Below are 19,119 nucleotides of genomic sequence, written 5' to 3'. Positions count from 1 at the left end.
AGAGTGCAAAGCACAAATATAGACAAAGAAAATGTTCAGAAATTCCTTTGGAAGCTTGGTGGACGAAAGAACAAACATTTTCAAGCAGGGGTTGAAAAGTGGGACACTTAGGGATCGGCCAGGTGAGGCAAATGAGTGACGATGGCTGGATGGTAAGCATGAGCAGGAGAGACCTCCAGGTTTGTCAAAAGGACTGACCTGGATTCTGCATGTTTTCAGGCAGGAAGGTAGGCTGCAGGGTAACAGAGATTCCCTACCATTGATGAAAGAGTCCCTATTTTAAAATGTTGCAGCTAATTCAAATATTAAATCAAATGCACTGTAGGTCAAACCAAACATATCTGTGGCTGGATATGGACTGGAGGTGGCCAGTATGTGGTCTTAGCAAGTGAGCCAGACCTTGGGAGGAAGCTGGCTCTGGGGCTAGTCATTAACCCCCCATGACTCTCAGTTTCCTCATTTACAACAGGATGAGTGGGATAACACCTATTTTTCATATTTTGGGGGGATGGATGAACATACTCTTCATGTAGTTAAAGTGAAGGTGTTAGTTGCTCGGTTGTGTCTGACTCTTTGACCCCATGGACTGTAGCCTGCCAGGTTCCTATGTCCATGGGATTCTCCAGGCAAGGATACTGGAGTGGGTTGCCATGCCCTCTTTCAGGGGATCTTCCCCACCCATGGATCAAACCTGGGTGTCCTGCATTGCAGGCAGATTCTTTACCATCTGAACCACCAGAGAAGCCCATAGTTAAGTTAATGTACATATTTTTCCAGGGTCTGCTCTCCAGTGAATGGCTGTAAATGGCTCTTATGTTGACCAACATCATACATTTTTTTTTTCAAAATTTCCTCTGAAAACTTCATAAATATATAATCTTAGAAATGTACAAGACTGCTGTATCCACAGCTATACTTTACGTTAGGGTGTGACTATTAGCATAGAAAAAGCATGTGGCTTGGGTCACTTCCCCCAGTTGCCCAGCTCTGGACCCTTCTCTTTAATCCATTGGTCCTATAGATACCTGAAAGTTGTAAGGCAGAAATACACACATTAAACACTAAGAGAAGCGGTAGGTGAACCTTTACACGACATCACAAAAACATTTATTACAGGAACGCTTTCCATGCAGCACTTTGCTAGAAACTGTGTGAACTGAATTAAACAGACACACTCTTGGAAGACTAAGACACATACCAATGACCACAGAGACTCTGTATGCATATAAAGAGGGATATAGCAAGTGAACAAATTAATAAGGCAGAAAACAAAAAGGGAAGGAATACCTGCATTCATTGGTAAAATAAGAATCTGATGCGTATCAGGAGAAAATCGTTCTTTTTCCATTGATAAGAGTGCTCATGAAGGGATAAGATTTGAAAATTGAATAATCTAAAAATATTCCTTGGTGAGTGAATATGAAATCAATGCCCAGAGAGAGAGAGAGAGAGAGAGAGAGAGAGAGAGAGAGAGAGAGAGTATTTCAAATAGAGGGGAAGACCTGAGGCTTAGAGATGTGAGAAGAATGGGATTCTCTGGTGGCTCAGGCAGTAAAGAATCTGCCTGCAATGTGGGAGATGGGGTTCAATCCCTCTAGAGGGAAGATTCGCTGGAGAAGAGAATGGCTACCTGCTCCAGTATTCTTGACTGCAGAGTCCCATGGACAGAGGAGCCTGGCGGGCTACAGTCCACGGGGTCGCAAAAAGTCAGACACGACTGAATGACTAACATATTGACTTTAAGTGGGTTTGAAGAAATTTACCTGGAAGAATGAGATCCTGATGAAGAACCAAGATGGGAGCAACAAGGCAATTCTGAGTTTAATGATGCAGGACAGTAGCCTTCTGCTGAACTGAGAGCTGGACTTCCTCAGGTAGAGTGCCCCACTGACCCAGGGAAAGTCCACCTTCTTCTAGCTGAGCACTTATTTCACTTGACTTTTTCATGGTGGTTTTCAGTTGGTTTAAGTCAAACTGCTCCTCTGTTCTTTTATACAGTCTTCTGAGTTAGTTTAGGGTTATCTAAACTAAACTATTTTGGGGGATAGGCAATCAGAATGGCCCATTAGGTGAAGAATCCACCTGCAGTGCAGGAAATATAAGAGTCATGGGTTCCATCCCTGGATTGGGAAGATCCCTTGGAGGAGGAAAATTGCAATCCACTCCAGTATGCTTGCCTGAAAAATCCCATGGACAGAGGAGCCTGGCGGGTTACAGTCCATAGGGCTGTAAAGAGTCACACATGACTGAGGACCAAAGCATACACACACACAACTACCAAACTAGTATTTGGGGACAGCACTCAGGACAGAGACCAGCATCACTGCTCAGTTGCTAACAGTAGTTATGGAACTTTCACTTGACTGACCTGCTGAGCAAGGCCATCTTCGAAGGCCATCAAATGCGGACCTACGTAAAATTGGCTGAATTCCCTCCTTCTTGGACTATATTCCCCTTGACCTTACCTACTTCTGGAGCTGTCTGGACTTTCGTGTCAAAATTACATTTTGTTTGTGTTAGGCTATATTTGTTCCAAGAACTTTCCCCCCCTTTCTTTATAAAACATTGTGACTCATGATCAGCTAGGAATGAAAAAAGGGAGGGATAGGAAGCCTAAATTTTTATAAAATCTTTGAATCTGTTAGCTTAACTTAGCAGGAATAAAGAAATAAGCTGATTTGAAATGTCAAAAAAGTTTCTGGGTGCCAATATATATTTCTTGCCTTTGGCTGTCCTGAATATAGGTAAGAGAACACAATCGGCTACATAGTACTGTACTATAATAGGTTTATAATACTTTTCACATAAATAATACATGAAACATAAACTCAAAAATAAAACATTTTTAATCTTACAGTACAGTACTTTGAAAAGTACGGTAGTACAGTACAACAGCTGGCATACAGGGGCTGGCATTGAGTGAACAGGCAAGAAGAGTTCCTGACTGGGGGAGAGGAAGGAGGTAGGAAATGGTAGAGCTGAAGGGTCGTCAGCAACAGGAGATGGAGGGCAATTTCACTCATGCCTGATGTTGACAGAATGCATGTTTGGATTTTTGAAAATTCACACTTGAAGGCTTGTATGTAGGGGACTTACTGTCTACTGTTAAGAAGAGTGTTTGGTAGTGGTATTTTCTGGTTGGAATCATTCTCTCACCCTACCTAATTACCAGTCATGCCTATTTAAACCATACCCTATTTTAGTTTCCTTTATTATATATGGGGAGGGGGTGCATATAACAGCTCTATTAGATAGGCAGCTCAGCTGGTACCCTGGTAGCTCAGCTGGTAAAGAATCTGCCTGCAATGCAGGAGACCCTGGTTTGATTCCTGGGTCAGGAAGTTTCCCTGGAGAAGGGATAGGCTACCCACTCCAATATTCTTGGGCTTCCCTGGTGGCAAAGATGGTAAAGAATCTGCCTGCAAGGCGGGAGACCTGGGTTTGACCCCTGGGTTGGGTAAATCCCCTGGAGGAGGGTATGGCAGCACACTCTAGCATTCTTGCCTGGAGAATCCTCATGAATAGAGGAGCCTGGCAGGCTAGTCCATGGAGTTGCAAAGAGTCAGACATGACTGAGCGACTAAGCACAGCACAACTTAGATTGACTATGGAGATTCAGTTAGTGCATGAAAAGCACTTAAGTATTGAATAACTATTAGGTATGATTATGAATATTATTATTAATGATTAAGATTGAGACCCTAACGGTATGATCCTAATAGTAGGACTACATTATGTTAGCCCTGGTCTGAGGTGGTTGCATGCATGCTTAGTCACTTCAGTCATGTCTGATTCTTTGTGACCCTATGAACCGTAGTCTGCAAGGCTCCTCTGTCCACGTGATTCTCAAGAATACTGGAGTGGGTAGTCAGGTCCTCCTCCAGGAAATCTTCCTGACCAAGGGACTGAACTCCCAGTCTCCTGCATTGGTAGGTGGGTTCTTTACCACTAGCGCTACCTATCTACCACTAAATGCCTTGGTCAACCATTCTTCGAATATCAGAACACTTTGGGGATGTTAGCCAGGGACAAAAATTTCAGCTTCACCATATTCTATAAGATCTAGTTTTAAAGACACCCCAAGGGGCTAGATGAGCATTCAGAGTAGGGAGATGTTTACCATCACCCAGCCTACTAATTCCAACTACTAATTCAGCAAGCGATCTTTTCAAAGAGAAGTATTCAAAAATTCTCTGTGTCTGCTTATAAATTCCCTGCAGCTAAACACTAATACACAGTGTTTGGGAGACAACACCTTTTCAAAGAATAATTATTCATGAAAAAGTGTAAGTCCTTTTTTGCACTCTGTAATTATAAATGATGTACAAGTAGTTCTTGAATTGCTGGATAGTTCCAGACTGTGAAGTTCAATAACAAGTTGGGTGTCAGAATGTTGGGTGTCCTGTGTGTACATCTCTATTGAAGTTGGTGGCAGTTTCTGGGCACAGTCACATCAATAATGCCCATCCAGAGGTAGTTTACCAGGTTAAATAACTGTGATTCTGGGTGTAATTGCCCACTTGTTACCCTAAGAGTAATTCCAGACAGGAGAATAACAGAGTGAAGGAGCCTGTGTTACTGCTGCCCATAAAAATAAATAAGATCCTTAGGGTTTAATTAGAGGACTAACAATTACACCTAAAGCATGCTAATGTTCACATGGGAACATTGGACATCTGGAAGATTAGTCCAGATTTGGTCACTTGCCTGTAGGAAACTACATCCAAGAAATGGTGAGTGTCCAATGGAGCAGCAATGCCCACATTTGGCGTTTGTACACAGGCAGAAATGACAAAGGTGAACGTAAGCTGGTCTGAGAAATAGAGCAATTCAGGGGAGATGAATGGGAAATGGGGCTTCCCTGATGGCTCAGATGGTGAAGAATCCACACACAATGCAGAAGACCCGGGTTCGACCCCTGGGTTGCAAAGATCCCCTGGAGAAGGGAATGGCTACCCACTCCAGTATTCTTGCCTGGAGAATCCCAGGGACAGAGGAGTCTCATGGGCTGCAGACTATGGGATGGCAAAGAGTCAGACACAACTGAGCAACTAACACGCACGCAAACACAAATGGGAGGTGTATCTGAAATCCCAGGATTATGGCAACTTCTTTGAGCCTAACACAGAAAGACGTCATTTAGAAGGAAGAACAGGTACATAAAAATGTTCTTCCTTCATAATAATACACATGGCCCCTGGAACTCAACCACACAAGATGCCAGCTGGCATCAGAGAGTCCACTGAAGAAAAGAATGTCTACAGGGCCTCTAATGGTTACAGGGGCTCTATAGAAAGGGTCAGGAAAGGAACTTTTACAGCATAACAGCTTTTTTTTTTTTTGGCCATACCTCTTGGCGTGGGGTATCCAGCTCCCCAACCAGGGATTGAACCCATGTCCCCTGCAGTGGAAGCATGGCGTCCTAACCACTGGGCTACCAGAGAATTCTCAGAAGAGCTTCGATACCGAGCACTGTCTATCATTTTCTTCCTCTCACCCCTCTGCTCTACCACCAATGCCAAACAATCATATATATATATATATATACATATACACATAAATGATTGTGCATATATATATGATTGTATATATATATTATATGATTGTGTGTATATACACAGAGTATATTCCATAGTTTCAAGTGCATTAGAGATGCTAATAAGAGATAGGATCCTCATTTCCACCTTCTTTCCAAGTTATGAACAGAAAGGTTTTTTGTCCTTTATATGGTTTCAGGAGTAACTTTGAGAAAACTGCCTCTCCTTTATATCAAGATCCCATGTAAAACAAGTTTTGTGTAGTTTAGGCATAAAATGTTAGGCTTCTTGGCATATTTTCTATTCTTTCGCTATTTTCCTCCATAAAAAGCTAAGCTCAATGTTGCTAAGTGACTGGGAATCCTCTCTACACGGTATAGCAAAATCTAAATGATACCATTTAGATGACTCGAGTAAAACTCCTCAAAGACAGAGAGCACAGCTTAAGTGCATGGTTTAGAGGCAAGAGTAAATGGAGTGGAAAAGTAGTAAAAGTTGGGTTTTAGAAGGTTTAGTGCTTATGATCTGGCAGCCCATTGCAGTTCCCCTCTCCTCAGGAGACAGATGGAATGGGGCACGCGAGTGTTAAGAGGGAATCAATTCATGAAAACTCAGCCATGAAATGGAAAGTCAAAATGAAATAAGCATGAGTGTAGCTATGTTGGTCTATTAATATTCAAATATTAATACCTCCTTTTCTTTGAGAGACATTGCTCAATATTTACTGACAAGAAAAAAAGATAGTTGGAGGAGAGGAATGTATTCAAGAAAAGTGTTTAAACAGGGTTTGAATGTGTGGTTTGCTTAACTTTGTGTAATTTTTGTCGGTCAATTAGATTTCCCATCCAAGTGCATCTACCAGTTTAGGGTCTCTTGGAAAAAATTTCCAAAATGCATTACAACTTTTCATAGGGGTGACACACAGTCCTATTTTCCTAAGACTCTGACTATTTGAATACAATAGTATTTGATTCTGTTAGTAGAGAATAAACTTGAAAAGAAAAATATCTTATTTTGCTTATGCATAAGCCTATTAAAAAAACGTTTCTAGGGACTCTCCTGTTTATTCTCTAGAATGTAATCTATCTTTGAAGTGGTATATTAGTTTTTAAAAAATCATTTCCAAGCTGAATAATTAGACAAAAGCTATTCTTAGCGTACATTCCCATCTAAAGCTACACACATGATGCTTTGATTCAAGTAATATTCTTATAAAACTTTGTTATTGTTTGAGGTCTACATTCAGAGTGGCAACTTTTGTTTTTGATGCTATTCTTATAAAACTTTGTTATCATTTGAGATCTACATTCAGAGTGGCAACTTTTGTTTTTGATGATTATTCCATCCTGAAACAATTTACCCTCTGCCCAATTAAACCAGAATGAGGAGCACATTTGTATCTGATGAAGGTTAAACTTCTCCATCTTGGGCTTCAGAAGGGAAGACCTTTAGTGATGACATTCATTTTGTCTCTGAAAAAGGGCTCAAAAGAAAACAGAATCAATTCCCTTAAGTTTTTCTGGAAGAGGAAGGTTGCTTTTGTTGCTTTGATCTTAGCATGTTGTGCATTTTTTATTGGCTGTCGAATATAAAAAGCCATTGCCTCATCTGGTTTTTCTGCTGTATTCTCATATTATAAATCACATAATGCCTTCCAATCTAAAGTAAAACATTCTGGTCCAAAATGCCATTTCAGAATTGATTTATCATTACAGTTGATGGAAACATTTCCAGGGGTGTAAGAAAACTATCCAATGTTTGATTCATATGCCACAGACTGCTAAAAATATCTCCATGCGCTTTAGACAACAGATTCCAGGGTGGAGACATACACTCATGCTATTTTTGATCGTTTTTCCTACCCTTGAAAGAGGCAATTGTAGCTTATGTAGCAGCTGGCTGGGTTATTGCTTCTATAATATAATCCATAATGCAAAAGCAGCTCTTTTCCAAACATTCTAGAGTAACTGAAGTTGTTTACATGTCTCTGTTAGGTAATTTTCCTATAACTTTGTGCCAATTGGTTTCATACTATTTGGTAAAAATCTTCATTCAATCAAGACAACTGCACTTAGTTAAATTTTTTTCATACAGAGAATTATAGGAAAGTTACAGCTAGCTGATTTGAGGCCATCGACATAAAGTCAATACAGAGTTTTAGAAAAAGAAAGCAAACTACAAAAATGGAGTTGTATAATTAAACATCAAATAGTCCAAGTAATAAAAGTCATAGATTAACTGTCTCTCAGTTCTAGTCAGATCCTTTAAATACTGTCCCACCACCTGAGCGTTGGTTCTTTTATCAGAAGAGTGCCTGTCTTTAAAGTTGGGAAATTTCAGTTCTTTTGGAGCTCCAATCAGCTGTAAAAAGTAATTGGCGTCTTCTTCCAAAGTTTCAAATTTCCCTACAAAATCGTAGTGGATCAAACAGGGATAGCAGAGTTTGCTGACCTTTTCCCAGTGAATGTCCATTCCTACTGGACGGTGAGAGTCCAGCAAATAATGGATGAATTCTTTGAATTTGACTCCAGATCCATTATTTAATGCTTCTTCACAGGCATTCGGCCGATATTTCTTTATAATCGCCTTTCCAAATACTGGATGGTAATAACTATTGGGGTGTTCAAATTTGTCCCTAAATGCGGACACTAATCTTTCCATGGGATCACGAACAAACACAGCTTTGGTGTAGGTGTTTAAACGACTATAAATCCCTTTTAAGTCAAAGCTGTCTAGCTTTTTCAAGTGCTTCCCGTAGTGAACAGCATCATGGGAGATGTTGTATGCAGAGGGGGCCAAGCCGTTGAGCACCATCAGAATTCTCTTCCAGTTGGAGCAGCCAGCCTTGGGTACTTCACAATATAAGATCTTGTGTTTATCTTCTACATAGATCCTGGAGACCATGTGAAAAACGTGGGATTGAGGACGACTCACCCCACCATATTTCTTGCAAAATTCCTGAAGGAAAGACCTACGTTTTTCTTGAGTCGCATCAATTCTCTTCCATTTGCTGTCTGTGACTAAGCTTTTATTTAAAGGGCGCATGTCTACCGCCCAATTTGTTTCACTGAACTTCCTGAAAAGGATCTTTGTCCCTTGCTGTTTTTCAATCAACTGAATTGTTGGGGACCCTGGCTTCCTGCCCAAAGCTGGAGCCTCTCCTTGGGAGTGGTTGGTCTCCGTGAAGACCCTAGTAGGCCTCTTGGAGTTGAGTAGATTTTCCAGTTTATCCTTGGGATCCTTGAGCATGTGGGACTTGGGGTTCTGTTAAAATAGAGAATGAGAAATGTTGAAAGAACATTCACAATTATGGGTATATTGATAAGGAGCTTAACATAATTGTTTTAAAATGTTATCCAGGGGTCACAGTTCATATAAGCTGGCAGAACAGTTTAGCAAAGCATGCAGAATATATGGCTCATAAGCTTCTTCATAGAAAATGTAACAAGGAAAAATGGTATCCAGGCATCGCTCTGAACCAAAGCTACACGTTGTACAGTATATGTATTTTGGTTATTATTATGTTATTCATGTAATGTTCATGTAGTGTATTACTTTCATAGATTTTCTCATGCAAAATTGTCTGTATATTATTGGGACAAAACTACTAGTTGTTTTTTAGACTTTATTTACTTGGCTGGGTCAGGTTTTAGTTGCAGCATGTAGGACCTTTGTTCCATCATGCAAGCTCAGTAGTTGCAGCGTGGACTTAGTTTCCCCGTGGCATGTGAGATCTTAGTTCCCTGACTGGGGATTAAACTTGCATCCTCAGGTTCAATCACCTGCATTGCACAGTGAATGCTTAACCACTGGATCACCAGGAAGTCCTCAAACTACTGGTTATTGATTTGAATCTATGGTCACAGTAAGTTTGTTATTATTTTTGTACCATCTTCGCATCTGTGGCTGTCAGTGATATAATCTTGTGCATGCGTGCGTCTTAAGTCACTTCTGTCGTGTCCAACTCTTTGTGAACCTAAGGACTCAGCCCGCCAGGCTCCTCTGTCCATGGGATTCTTCAGGCTAGAATAGTGGAGTGGGTTGCCATTTACTCCTCCTGACTAAGGGATCAAACCTGCATCTCTTTGTGTCTCCTGCATTGCAGACAGACTCTTTACTGCTGAGCCACCAGAGAAACCCTCATGCAATCTGACAAAATGCAAAAAAAGTATACATAAGATAGAAAGGAAAAAGCCCTGAATTTTCTATCTTAACTTTGCCTGTAATGCAATAAAATAAACTCCATAATTCTGTAGGTCAATGATTATTGAGCTATTGAAGAGTGTGTGAGCTTCAAGCATTGACTTAGTGCATCTGAATGTAGATACAAAATGTAGCTGTATTTGGATTGAGATTTCTGTTACTTTTTTTGGGGGAAATTCTATAATGTGCAGAATATAGCAAGGCCAATTATAAAAGTCTAAATGGCCACTTCAGTTTTCCAGGCACTTGCAAAAACTGATACATAATTTTTTCCTCTTGGAAAAAGTTTTATTTTTCTAAAATTCATTTATCACAATAATTTCACAGTATCATACAGTTCCATTCATGTATGAGACCTTCCCTCTTTCCTAAGTGAAGAAAGACTAGGGAATCCAGAAATGTCTACTTGATGTCCTGCGATATAAAACTGTATCAAATGTAGGATGAGAATTTAGTTCTCTTGGTGGGATGGTTCAGCCCACTTACCGTCTGTCCTTCATCTGAATATATCCTTCCTACAACTCTCAGAAGTGACTTGATAAAGGAAGTCATGGGAGACAGGGTTTACAAGGTGGCTTCCTCTGATAGTGACACAAATTTTAAGAACCTTGACTTTTACCCTGGGTAAACTGCAGAGGCTTTGGAGAATTCTGAGCAAAGAAGTAACATGATCTCACCTGGACTAGAAAAGGATGGCTGAGGAGACTGAACTGAAGCTATACAAGTGGGGTTGTCAGCAGGGTATTAGAAAGATGAATGAAAAAAATGATGTGTTGGGGGACTAAAGCCTGGGACTACCAGCCTAGGGGGAGGAGGGAGTGGCGGGGAAAGTTTCCTAGCAGATTTGTGTATATATACCTAGAGGGAGATAGCTACTGATATAGATGGATTCACCATTTCGTTCTCAGGGTCAAGAACAGTCTATAGTCTCTAGTAATTATTTGTTACATGGAAGAAAGAATGTATGACTTGGCAGATTAGGTCTTCAAGGATGATTAGGAATTTTCTAGCAAATTGAGCAAAAGAGCAGAGGAATGAAGCACTGTGTATGGGAGTCACCTCCAGGCATCACAGTCTTTCCATTGGCTGAGCTTCAAGGAGAGATGCTTATTTCTGGTGGAAAAGGTTGATTGGGTAAGCCCTGACCACCATACACCAACCTGTGGAACCCCATAAAACAGTTGTCAAGCTCCACCACACCACTGAGCCAACTATTTGGGGGTTAAACTCTAAAAGCATTTGTCTGCTATCTTCTCAGAGACTTCCAAGGTGACCTGAAAGCTTTGAGTCCCTCTTTACCCTGATCAACAACTTGTAGTCCACAAAGTTTTCACTACAATATAAACGTTGACTTGAGGTTTTGAAATGGAGCATGACCCCATGGTCCTTGCCTCCCATGTCCTCTGCTGGCCTTTTGTCTGTGGAAAAAATTTTTGCCAACAAGTAAGTTTAATCAGGGAAGTAAGAACATGAAGAAGGAAAGGAAAACAGTCAAAGGTGACCAAGTAATAATAGTTTAGTCAGTAAGCAAAGCCAAGGACTTTTAGATCCTCTTCAAGGGCCACCCAGGTGGCCTGGGTTCGACTCCTGGTATGGGAACTAGAAGTATCGTTTGGGCTTCCCTGATAGCTCAGTTGGTAAAGAATCTTTCTGCAATGCAGGAGACCCTGGTTCGATTCCTGGGTCAGGAAGATCTGCTGGAGAATGGATAGGCTACCCACTCCAGTATTCTTGGGCTTCCCTTGTGGCTCAGCTGGTAAAGAATCCGCCTGCAATGAGGGAGACCTCGGTTTGATCCCTGGGTTGGGAAGATGCCCTGGAGAAGGGAAAGGCTACCCACTCCAGTATTTTGGCCTGGAGAATTCCATGGACTGTACAGTCCATGGGGTTGCAAAGAGTTGGACATGACTGAGTGATTTTCACTTTCAAGGGCTACAGATAATATTCTGAGCCATAGCCTGTGAGCTGTCTTGTAGATACTGGAACCCCCAGCAGCTGGGAGAAGTCAGCCACATGAAGACCAGACCACAGCCATGATGTAAGCTGCCACAATTCTGAGAATGGGCCTCAAGGAACTGGAAACAAACAGATCCTGGAACTGAAGATTAACTGTACCTAAAACAATCAAGATGATGCTAGTCAGACCACTGATGACCAATTTCAAGATGACTGTCAAAGCTGACTATGCTGTTTCTGCATATATTCCCCCCATCTATGAAAGTTCTTGCCACCTGATTGTCTTGGAGCGGGGCGGTCGACCTTTGGACAGACACCTGCCCATCCAGCAGTCCCTGTTCCCAGCATCCAAAATAAAGCAAACTTTCCTTTCCATCAGCCTGGCCTCTTTAATGGCATTTGAGTATCGAGCAGTCAGTCCCCCCTTTTGGTAACAGTCTGAAAGATCACAGTCATTCACGGTGGCACAGGAAGTCCTGAGCAGAGCCCTGAGATCAAACTGCCGCTACACTTCTGCTGCTACTGCTTCAACTCCAACGATAAGCAGTAATTGCTCTTATTATTAACAGTCATCATTGTTGTAATAGTATTTCATCCCAGTGACTAGTGAATTTCAAGGCTCCCCAGTTGTCCATTATTATCCAGGCTGTAATTTGTGTGTCTACAGATGGCCCAATTAATTCTCTCCCTGCCCCATTAACAAAAACAAAAATGAAATCAGCCCTCTGATCGCCCTCTGGACCTTTTGCTTGTGGTCATCAGATTTCCCTTTATTCTCCAGGGACCTCTGGAATGTTTGCTTCCCATGACTTTCTCTGATGACTCTTGCACTTTTTCAAGTAGATGAAACTTCATTTCTTTACGCCACTTGTCCCTCAGGCCAGAAGATGGGGAGCTGTTTGCTTATCTTTCCCTGCAGCTTCCAGGACACTCGCCCTCCTGCTTCTGGGAAGCACCTGGGTCCCGCTCCACCCGCTTTTCCTCTCCCCATCTGGTCATCTGCTTTTCCCACTGACCTTTCCACTTCGTGCACTGAAGACTTCAGCTCCAGGCTCAGACTCTGCTTCTTCATCCCCACTCTGTCATCACGTGTGGTGACTCCGACACCCAATAAGCTCTCTGCTCCTTGACCACCTCGCCTTTCACAGAAGCGTCTCCATTTCACATGGACCTTGCTATTGCCAGAGTCTGCACCACCTCCATCACATCTCTGACCCCTGGCATCTAACCATCCAGTTAGTTCATCGGGGCTTCCAGTTCTGCAAATCTGTGACCACTTGTCACTATCTTATTCAAGCTCTTAGCAGCCAGCACGCCTGGTGACTCTCAGAAGTCACCTCTGTAGGGAGGTGTTCCTTGTACACCTTGTTTAATTTATGTTCCCCTCTGAGATTTTCTCCCACTGAACCCTGCTTATTTTTCTCATACTACTTATCACGATATGAAATGATTTTACTTACTCCTATGCTATTTCCACCCCATCCACCTCTCTTGCCCTAGAATATGACTGCAGAGGTCTCATCTTTCTTGTTCTTTGTTGGATCACTGGTATCTAGCATGTTACCTGATGCATAGAAGATGACCAATAAATAATTGTTGAATGAGTAAATGTGATTATAATTTAACAATGGGCTTCTAAGGAGTCATTTTATGACCTTGTTGAAGAAAACCAGAGCTAATCAGAAGATCAAGGTTAAGTTAGATAAATAATTGACTGATTCTTGTTAAGGGGCCGAAAATCTGTATTCAAACAAATCTTTGGCAGAAGAGAAAACAAATAAAAGAGGCACAAGGAGAGCTGCTTGTGCTAAAGTAGGTATGGAGGTGGGACCCTTACCGGCCTGCCAGATCAGATTGGTTCAAAGTCACTCAGTACTGCCTGGGAACTCCTGGCGGCTGGCCAGCCATCTGGACTCCCAGGCCTCACTGTGATGCCCTGAAACAGAATCTGGGCGGGGGGCGGGGTGGTGGTGGTGGTGGCGGCTCTTGACTCTAATTTATTCTACATACAGGTGTGCTTTCCTGCTAAGTCGCTTCAGTCATTTCCAACTCTGTGTGACTGTATGGATCATAGCCTGCCAGTCTCCTATCTCCATGGGATTCTCCAGGCAAGCATACTAGAGTGGGTTGCCGTGCCCTCCTCCAGGGGATCTTTCCAACCTAGGGATCGAACCCTTGTCTCTTACAGTCTTCTGCCAATGCAGAAGGCTACTGGTTCTTTACCAGTAGTGCCACCTGAGAAGTCCAACACCAGCAATAATGGCAATTGGGGTCCACTGAACTGGAGCATAGCAGTGGAAGGTGAGAAGAAAAAAAAAAAAAAGAGTTCATCTCATACCATTCAGGAGAGAGAGCCTCCCAAATATGCTAGATGCGAATATTTCAGTAAGCAGAGGTAAATGCTCTACTGTAGGCAGGGTGTCCTGTCGGCCCTAACACGGACCAGTTGAAATACCACTTCCCTTTGCTGGAGGTCCGTATTTCTCCAGACACTTTCCAATCACCAGTATGGCTGGGGAGATCACTGCACAAGGGAAAATTTCACTGCTTGTATTGACTTCAGTCTCCTACTGGTTTCAGTTCAGTTCAGTTGCTCACTCGTGTCTGACTCTTTGCGACCCCATGAACTGCAGCACACCAGGCCTCCCTGTCCATCACCAACTCCCAGAGTTCACTCAGACTCACATCCATCGAGTCGGTGATACCATCCAGCCATCTCATCCTCTGTCGTCCCCTTCTCCTCCTGCCTCCAATCCCTCTGGCATCAGAGTCTTTTACAATGAGTCAACTCTTTGCATGAGGTGGCCAAAGTACTGGAGTTTCAGCTTTAGCATTATTCTTTCCCAAGAACACCCAGGGCTGATCTCCTTCAGAATGGACTGGTTGGATCTCCTTGTAGTCCAAGGGACTCTCAAGTTTACCGAGTATCAATCTGTTTCCTTAGCTCTGATCAAATCAAGGTGGGAACAAAGGCTTCACTCCAGGCACCCCATGAGGCTTCTGGGTGAATGGACATGAGACCCTCTCCCAGCAACGCCTCATTTCACCATCACTCACCTTTATAAAAACAATTACTAGGATCTTGTGACATCCCTCCTCTCCCCACCCACCCCTGCCTTGCCTCACTCTACTTCCCTTTAAATCACAGCAAAGACCGAGGGGTTTGGACTACTAATAGAAAGGTTAATAGTGTGTGTGTGTGTGTGTGTGTGTCTGTGTATATATATATATATATATATATATATATATATACACATTTTTTTTTTTTTGGGCTATTCTGGGTCTTCATTGTAGTTTGCAGGCTTAGTTTCCCTGCAGCAATTTGAATTCTAATTGCCCAACCAGAGACTGAACCTGAGTACCCTGCATTGGAAGGTGAATTCTTAATCATTGGACCACAAGAAGTCCAAGGTTAATGGAATTTTAAATTGGAGGCTGAAACCAATGAATTTCCATCATGATGGTGATAGTAACGACAGTAACAGTAATAATAAGAGTAAACTTACATTCCCATTTTCCTTCAGGGCACTTGGTTCAGACTGTCCCTAAAGCAAATGCATATAAAGTCAAACTTATCCTGTTCCTCCCAAAATTAGCTCCTCCTGCACTATCTTCTATTTCTGAAATGGTTCTAGTACATTCTGGTCCCCACTGACAGAATCTGAGAGATGCTTTGACAATCAGAAAGTAAACTGGTTAATTTACATCTCATAAAGTCTTTACAAAAAAACTTTTCTTTTGTACTTATTATTTCTTAATTGGAGATATTCTTTAGTAGCCTCCTAATTGGTCTTTCTGAAAATTACTGCCAAATTAGTCTTCTTAAAATATTTTATTTTTCATCCCTTAAAATCTGGAACTGGTTCAACTACAGATATGGGGTAGGAAATGGCAACCCATTCTAGTATTCTTGTTTGGGAAATCTCATGGACAGAGGAGCCTGGTGGGCTACAGTCCATGGGGTTGCAAAAGAGTCATACATGACTGAGGGACTGGGCACATGACAACATATAAATGAAAGTCTTATTTCCTTAGTTGGCGTTGGCAGCCTGTCGCCACTGGACCGCTGCTCACTTTGTGGTCTGCTCCTTTCCTCATGTGTTCTGTCCTTTATTTGCTTCTATCAATCTCTCAGCATCCCCTAGCCATGCTCTCCCCCTTTATTGGGACTTTCTGAATCTCCTAAGCTGAAAGTCCCACTTCCCTCATTAAAACCACCCGGGTCTCTAGAGAGGGATTCCACTCTCTTTGAAACAACTTCAGCATTTAGTCTGTACCACCTGTAAGGAAAATAACTTTATTCCAGCATACACTGAGATTTGATTTTCTCACTGGAGAAACTCTTTTCAGACACAGCTAAATTATAAACTCTGGCAAAAAGCTAGGGTTTTCCAAGTGTGCCTTTAAAGAGTGGATATTACTGCAAAATCAGCTGAAAGACATGTAACCACAGATGAAAAAGAGAGTATTAAAAGAAGTGGAACAGAAATTGTGGAATATACATGAACTCTGCAGTAAATGTGAAAGCCTCACTCTTCTTAATTTTTAAGGCCTACTGTACCTCTGTGAAGTCTTCTCTGATCTCCAACATTTAAATTAATTGCTCTTCCTCTTTCCCCCTCAAAGTCATGGAACCCCTACTACACATCAGGCACTGTGCGAGATGACAGTGATGCGGTGGTGGAGAAGACAAATGTGGTCCTTGACCCCGTGGAGCTGATATCCTTATAGGAAAAACAAATCAAATAATTACACACTTAATTACTATAGTGCCACAGTGGCAAAGGCTCCAGCAGGAGGCTGTTGGAGGCTGGGAGAGCAGAAATGTGAGTATAGGGTATTAGACAAGTCTGCTCAGTTTGCGTGTCGGGTCCTCTGCTTAGCACTTTTTGTTTTACTCTAGTTGGTTGTTACAGTTGGTTATTTAGGTGACTAGCTTTCCAATTTAAGTTTATTAAAGGTCAGAGTACAGTCTAATTTTTTTTCCTCTCCTTTCTGTTTGCACCCACTCCCACTAGCCTTTTTTTTTTTTTTTTTTAGATTTTTCCTATCACGTTTTCTAAGTCACTTTCCTGAATATATGGACATTCTATTATGTGATTGAACTTCTTTTTAAAAAATTTATTTTTAATTGTGTTGGTTTCTGCCATATAACAACGTGAATCAGTCATAGGAACTGCTTTTGCCTTACTTTGTCTTCTTAAAACTTATTTTATATTGGAGTATAGTTGATTAACAATGCTGTGATAGTTTCTGGTGCTCAGCAGAGCAGCTCAGCCATACATATACATGTATCCATTCTCCCCCAAACTCCCCTCTCATCCAGGCTTCCACATAAAATTATACAGAGTACATTCTTATAAATCTGTATTATTGCCATAAGTATCTGGAATAGTATTTTGCATAAACATATGTTTTGATTCAATGGAAGCAAAAGCAGTATCATTCCTGTACTTCCCGTTTTTCAGGCAGCTAACTTACACTGGCTTTATGCTGTCATGAGTTTCAGTCCTGCAATGCTTTATCTGCTATTGTGCGGCTGATGGAAACTATGTGCTCAAGGATTTCGATCATTCATTTGATACACAGTGAACTTCTGCTATATGTTGTTCTTGGCATTGTAGAAATGGATGAAGGAGATAAAATTTATAGTCCTGTGAGGAAGCCAAAGTTTAACTAGGTTGATTAAAAAGAGCAGCTTGTGAAAAAATTCTGACAGTTGCCATAATGAAAGGATGCATAGGGTATTTGGGGAACAAAGAAAATAGTACTTCATTTTTCTCGAGAGTTGTTTTGTGGGGCAAATCTTACAGAGGAGGCGGATGCCTGAGAGTCTAGGAGGATGACTGGGAAGCTGACAGGTGGACCAGCCAGGATGGGAAGGTACCATCAGGGGGACTCTTGGGGGACCAGATTCATATAAGAGGAGAGGCAAGCGGGTTGGATTCATTCCAGGAAGGCCTTGGGCCCATATAGATTCTAGACTTTGCCACATAAGTGACTGGGATTTTCGAAGGCAGGGACTTAGAATGAACATTCTATAAACAGCAGCGGCAAGAAGGCACGCCTGGAGAAAGGGGGTCATCCAGAAGACAACTGAGGCCGTCCATCAGGAATTCTCAGGAGAACTAAAACAAGGGGGTCAAAATGAAGAAGAGGGAATTATTTGGGGCCAATTTAGGAAACTGATCAGACTGGGGGAGTGGCGGTGAAGGAAGTAGACAGAACGGATTCCCATCTCCCAGAGAGAGGACACAGAAGCAGACGGTTATGGGAGGCTGGGGGGTGGGTGTGGTGGGTACTTTATCTTCAAGTTCAGACCTCTGCAGTTGGAGGTGCCTTGGGAAATCTGTCAGTATCGGGACTCTAAAGCTGGGTGTACAGATTCGGGAAGTGTTGGCTGGTGGAGGTGCTAGCTGAATGTATGGGCTTTGAAAGTATTTCCTAGATAGAGAGGCACATGATCAGTGTCTGCTGTTTACTAAGTGCCTGCTATGTGCAGACCCATTGCACACACCACCCCCCACTGCCAGGAGAAATCTTCCACTTCCGCTTTTCAATTGAAGAAACGGGAGCCCCTTCACTGAACCCGTTTAAGGCACGCAGAGCTTTAGCACAGTAAGAGCCCAGTCCCAGGAAGCAGTGTATAGTCAAGGCCCTGTTTCCTCGCCGTCCATTGCCTACTAGTCCGAAGCTACGTGAGCCCTGGGAACAGCCACGCCGACTGTGACAGCAGCCGTGACTCTGGCAGGACACATTCCATTTGTCCTATTTGGCTAAGCATCTGCCAGACCCAGATCAGATTTGTCAGTGTCAGCATCTCTGAGTGACACACACGCCCCTCTGGCTGAGTCGCCGGCAATATTTGACAACTCAGCTTTACTCAGGGATGCCTCTTCAAAGCCCGCTCCAGCCTTCTCAGTCCAGAGCAGGCGACTCACCCTTTGGTGGTACCGTGGGCTACCAGGGCCCTGTGCTAGAAACAGAGGGTGGCCTGGGGCACTGGATCTTGCCTGGGGGAATCTGGGGGTGTGCCAAGAGGGATTTCTTTTCAGGATTTCAGGCTGAGAAAGAATGCAAAGAAAGACTGTAAGCCGTAAACTCACAGCAAAGCAGGGCAGAGAAACAAGAGAAGAGTGGGTCACCTAAGGAGGGGGTCAGAGTGAACTAATCACGGACAAAACAAAGTGATGATCTATGTGTTCCAGTGGACGGTGGTATGGATGGTCTCTCTCCACGCGACGTGCTTATGCGCATGCTCAGGCGAGTCCGATTCTTCACAACCTCGAGTGTATCCCTCCGGCTCCTCTGTCCATGGAATTCTCCAGGCAAGAATACTGGAGTGGGTTGCCATTTCCTACTCCAGGAGATCTTCCTGACTCAGGGATGGAACCTGACTTGCCTGCATTGGCAGCCGTATTCT

At 42.6% G+C, this 19,119-nt stretch overlaps 1 protein-coding gene across 4 annotated transcripts in view; it reads right to left on the bottom strand.

Moving 5' to 3' along the window:
- Positions 1-1,078: 1,078 nt before the first annotated feature.
- The window catches only part of CHST9 (carbohydrate sulfotransferase 9), a 290,560-nt gene continuing 272,519 nt past the window's right edge, over positions 1,079-19,119 (bottom strand). For all 4 annotated transcript variants that reach the window (XM_060405211.1, XM_027960723.3, XM_042239686.2 and 1 more), the window contains one exon: positions 1,079-8,801. In XM_060405211.1, the coding sequence (XP_060261194.1) occupies positions 7,713-8,801 (1,089 nt within the window). In that variant the 3' untranslated portion in view covers positions 1,079-7,712. The remainder of the gene's footprint in view (positions 8,802-19,119) is intronic.

Source organism: Ovis aries, chromosome 23 (genome assembly GCF_016772045.2).
Source record: "Ovis aries strain OAR_USU_Benz2616 breed Rambouillet chromosome 23, ARS-UI_Ramb_v3.0, whole genome shotgun sequence".
NCBI classification, from domain to species: Eukaryota; Metazoa; Chordata; class Mammalia; order Artiodactyla; family Bovidae; genus Ovis; species Ovis aries.
Note: the sequence above shows the minus strand (reverse complement) of the source record. Positions and strands in the feature narration are given on the sequence as shown.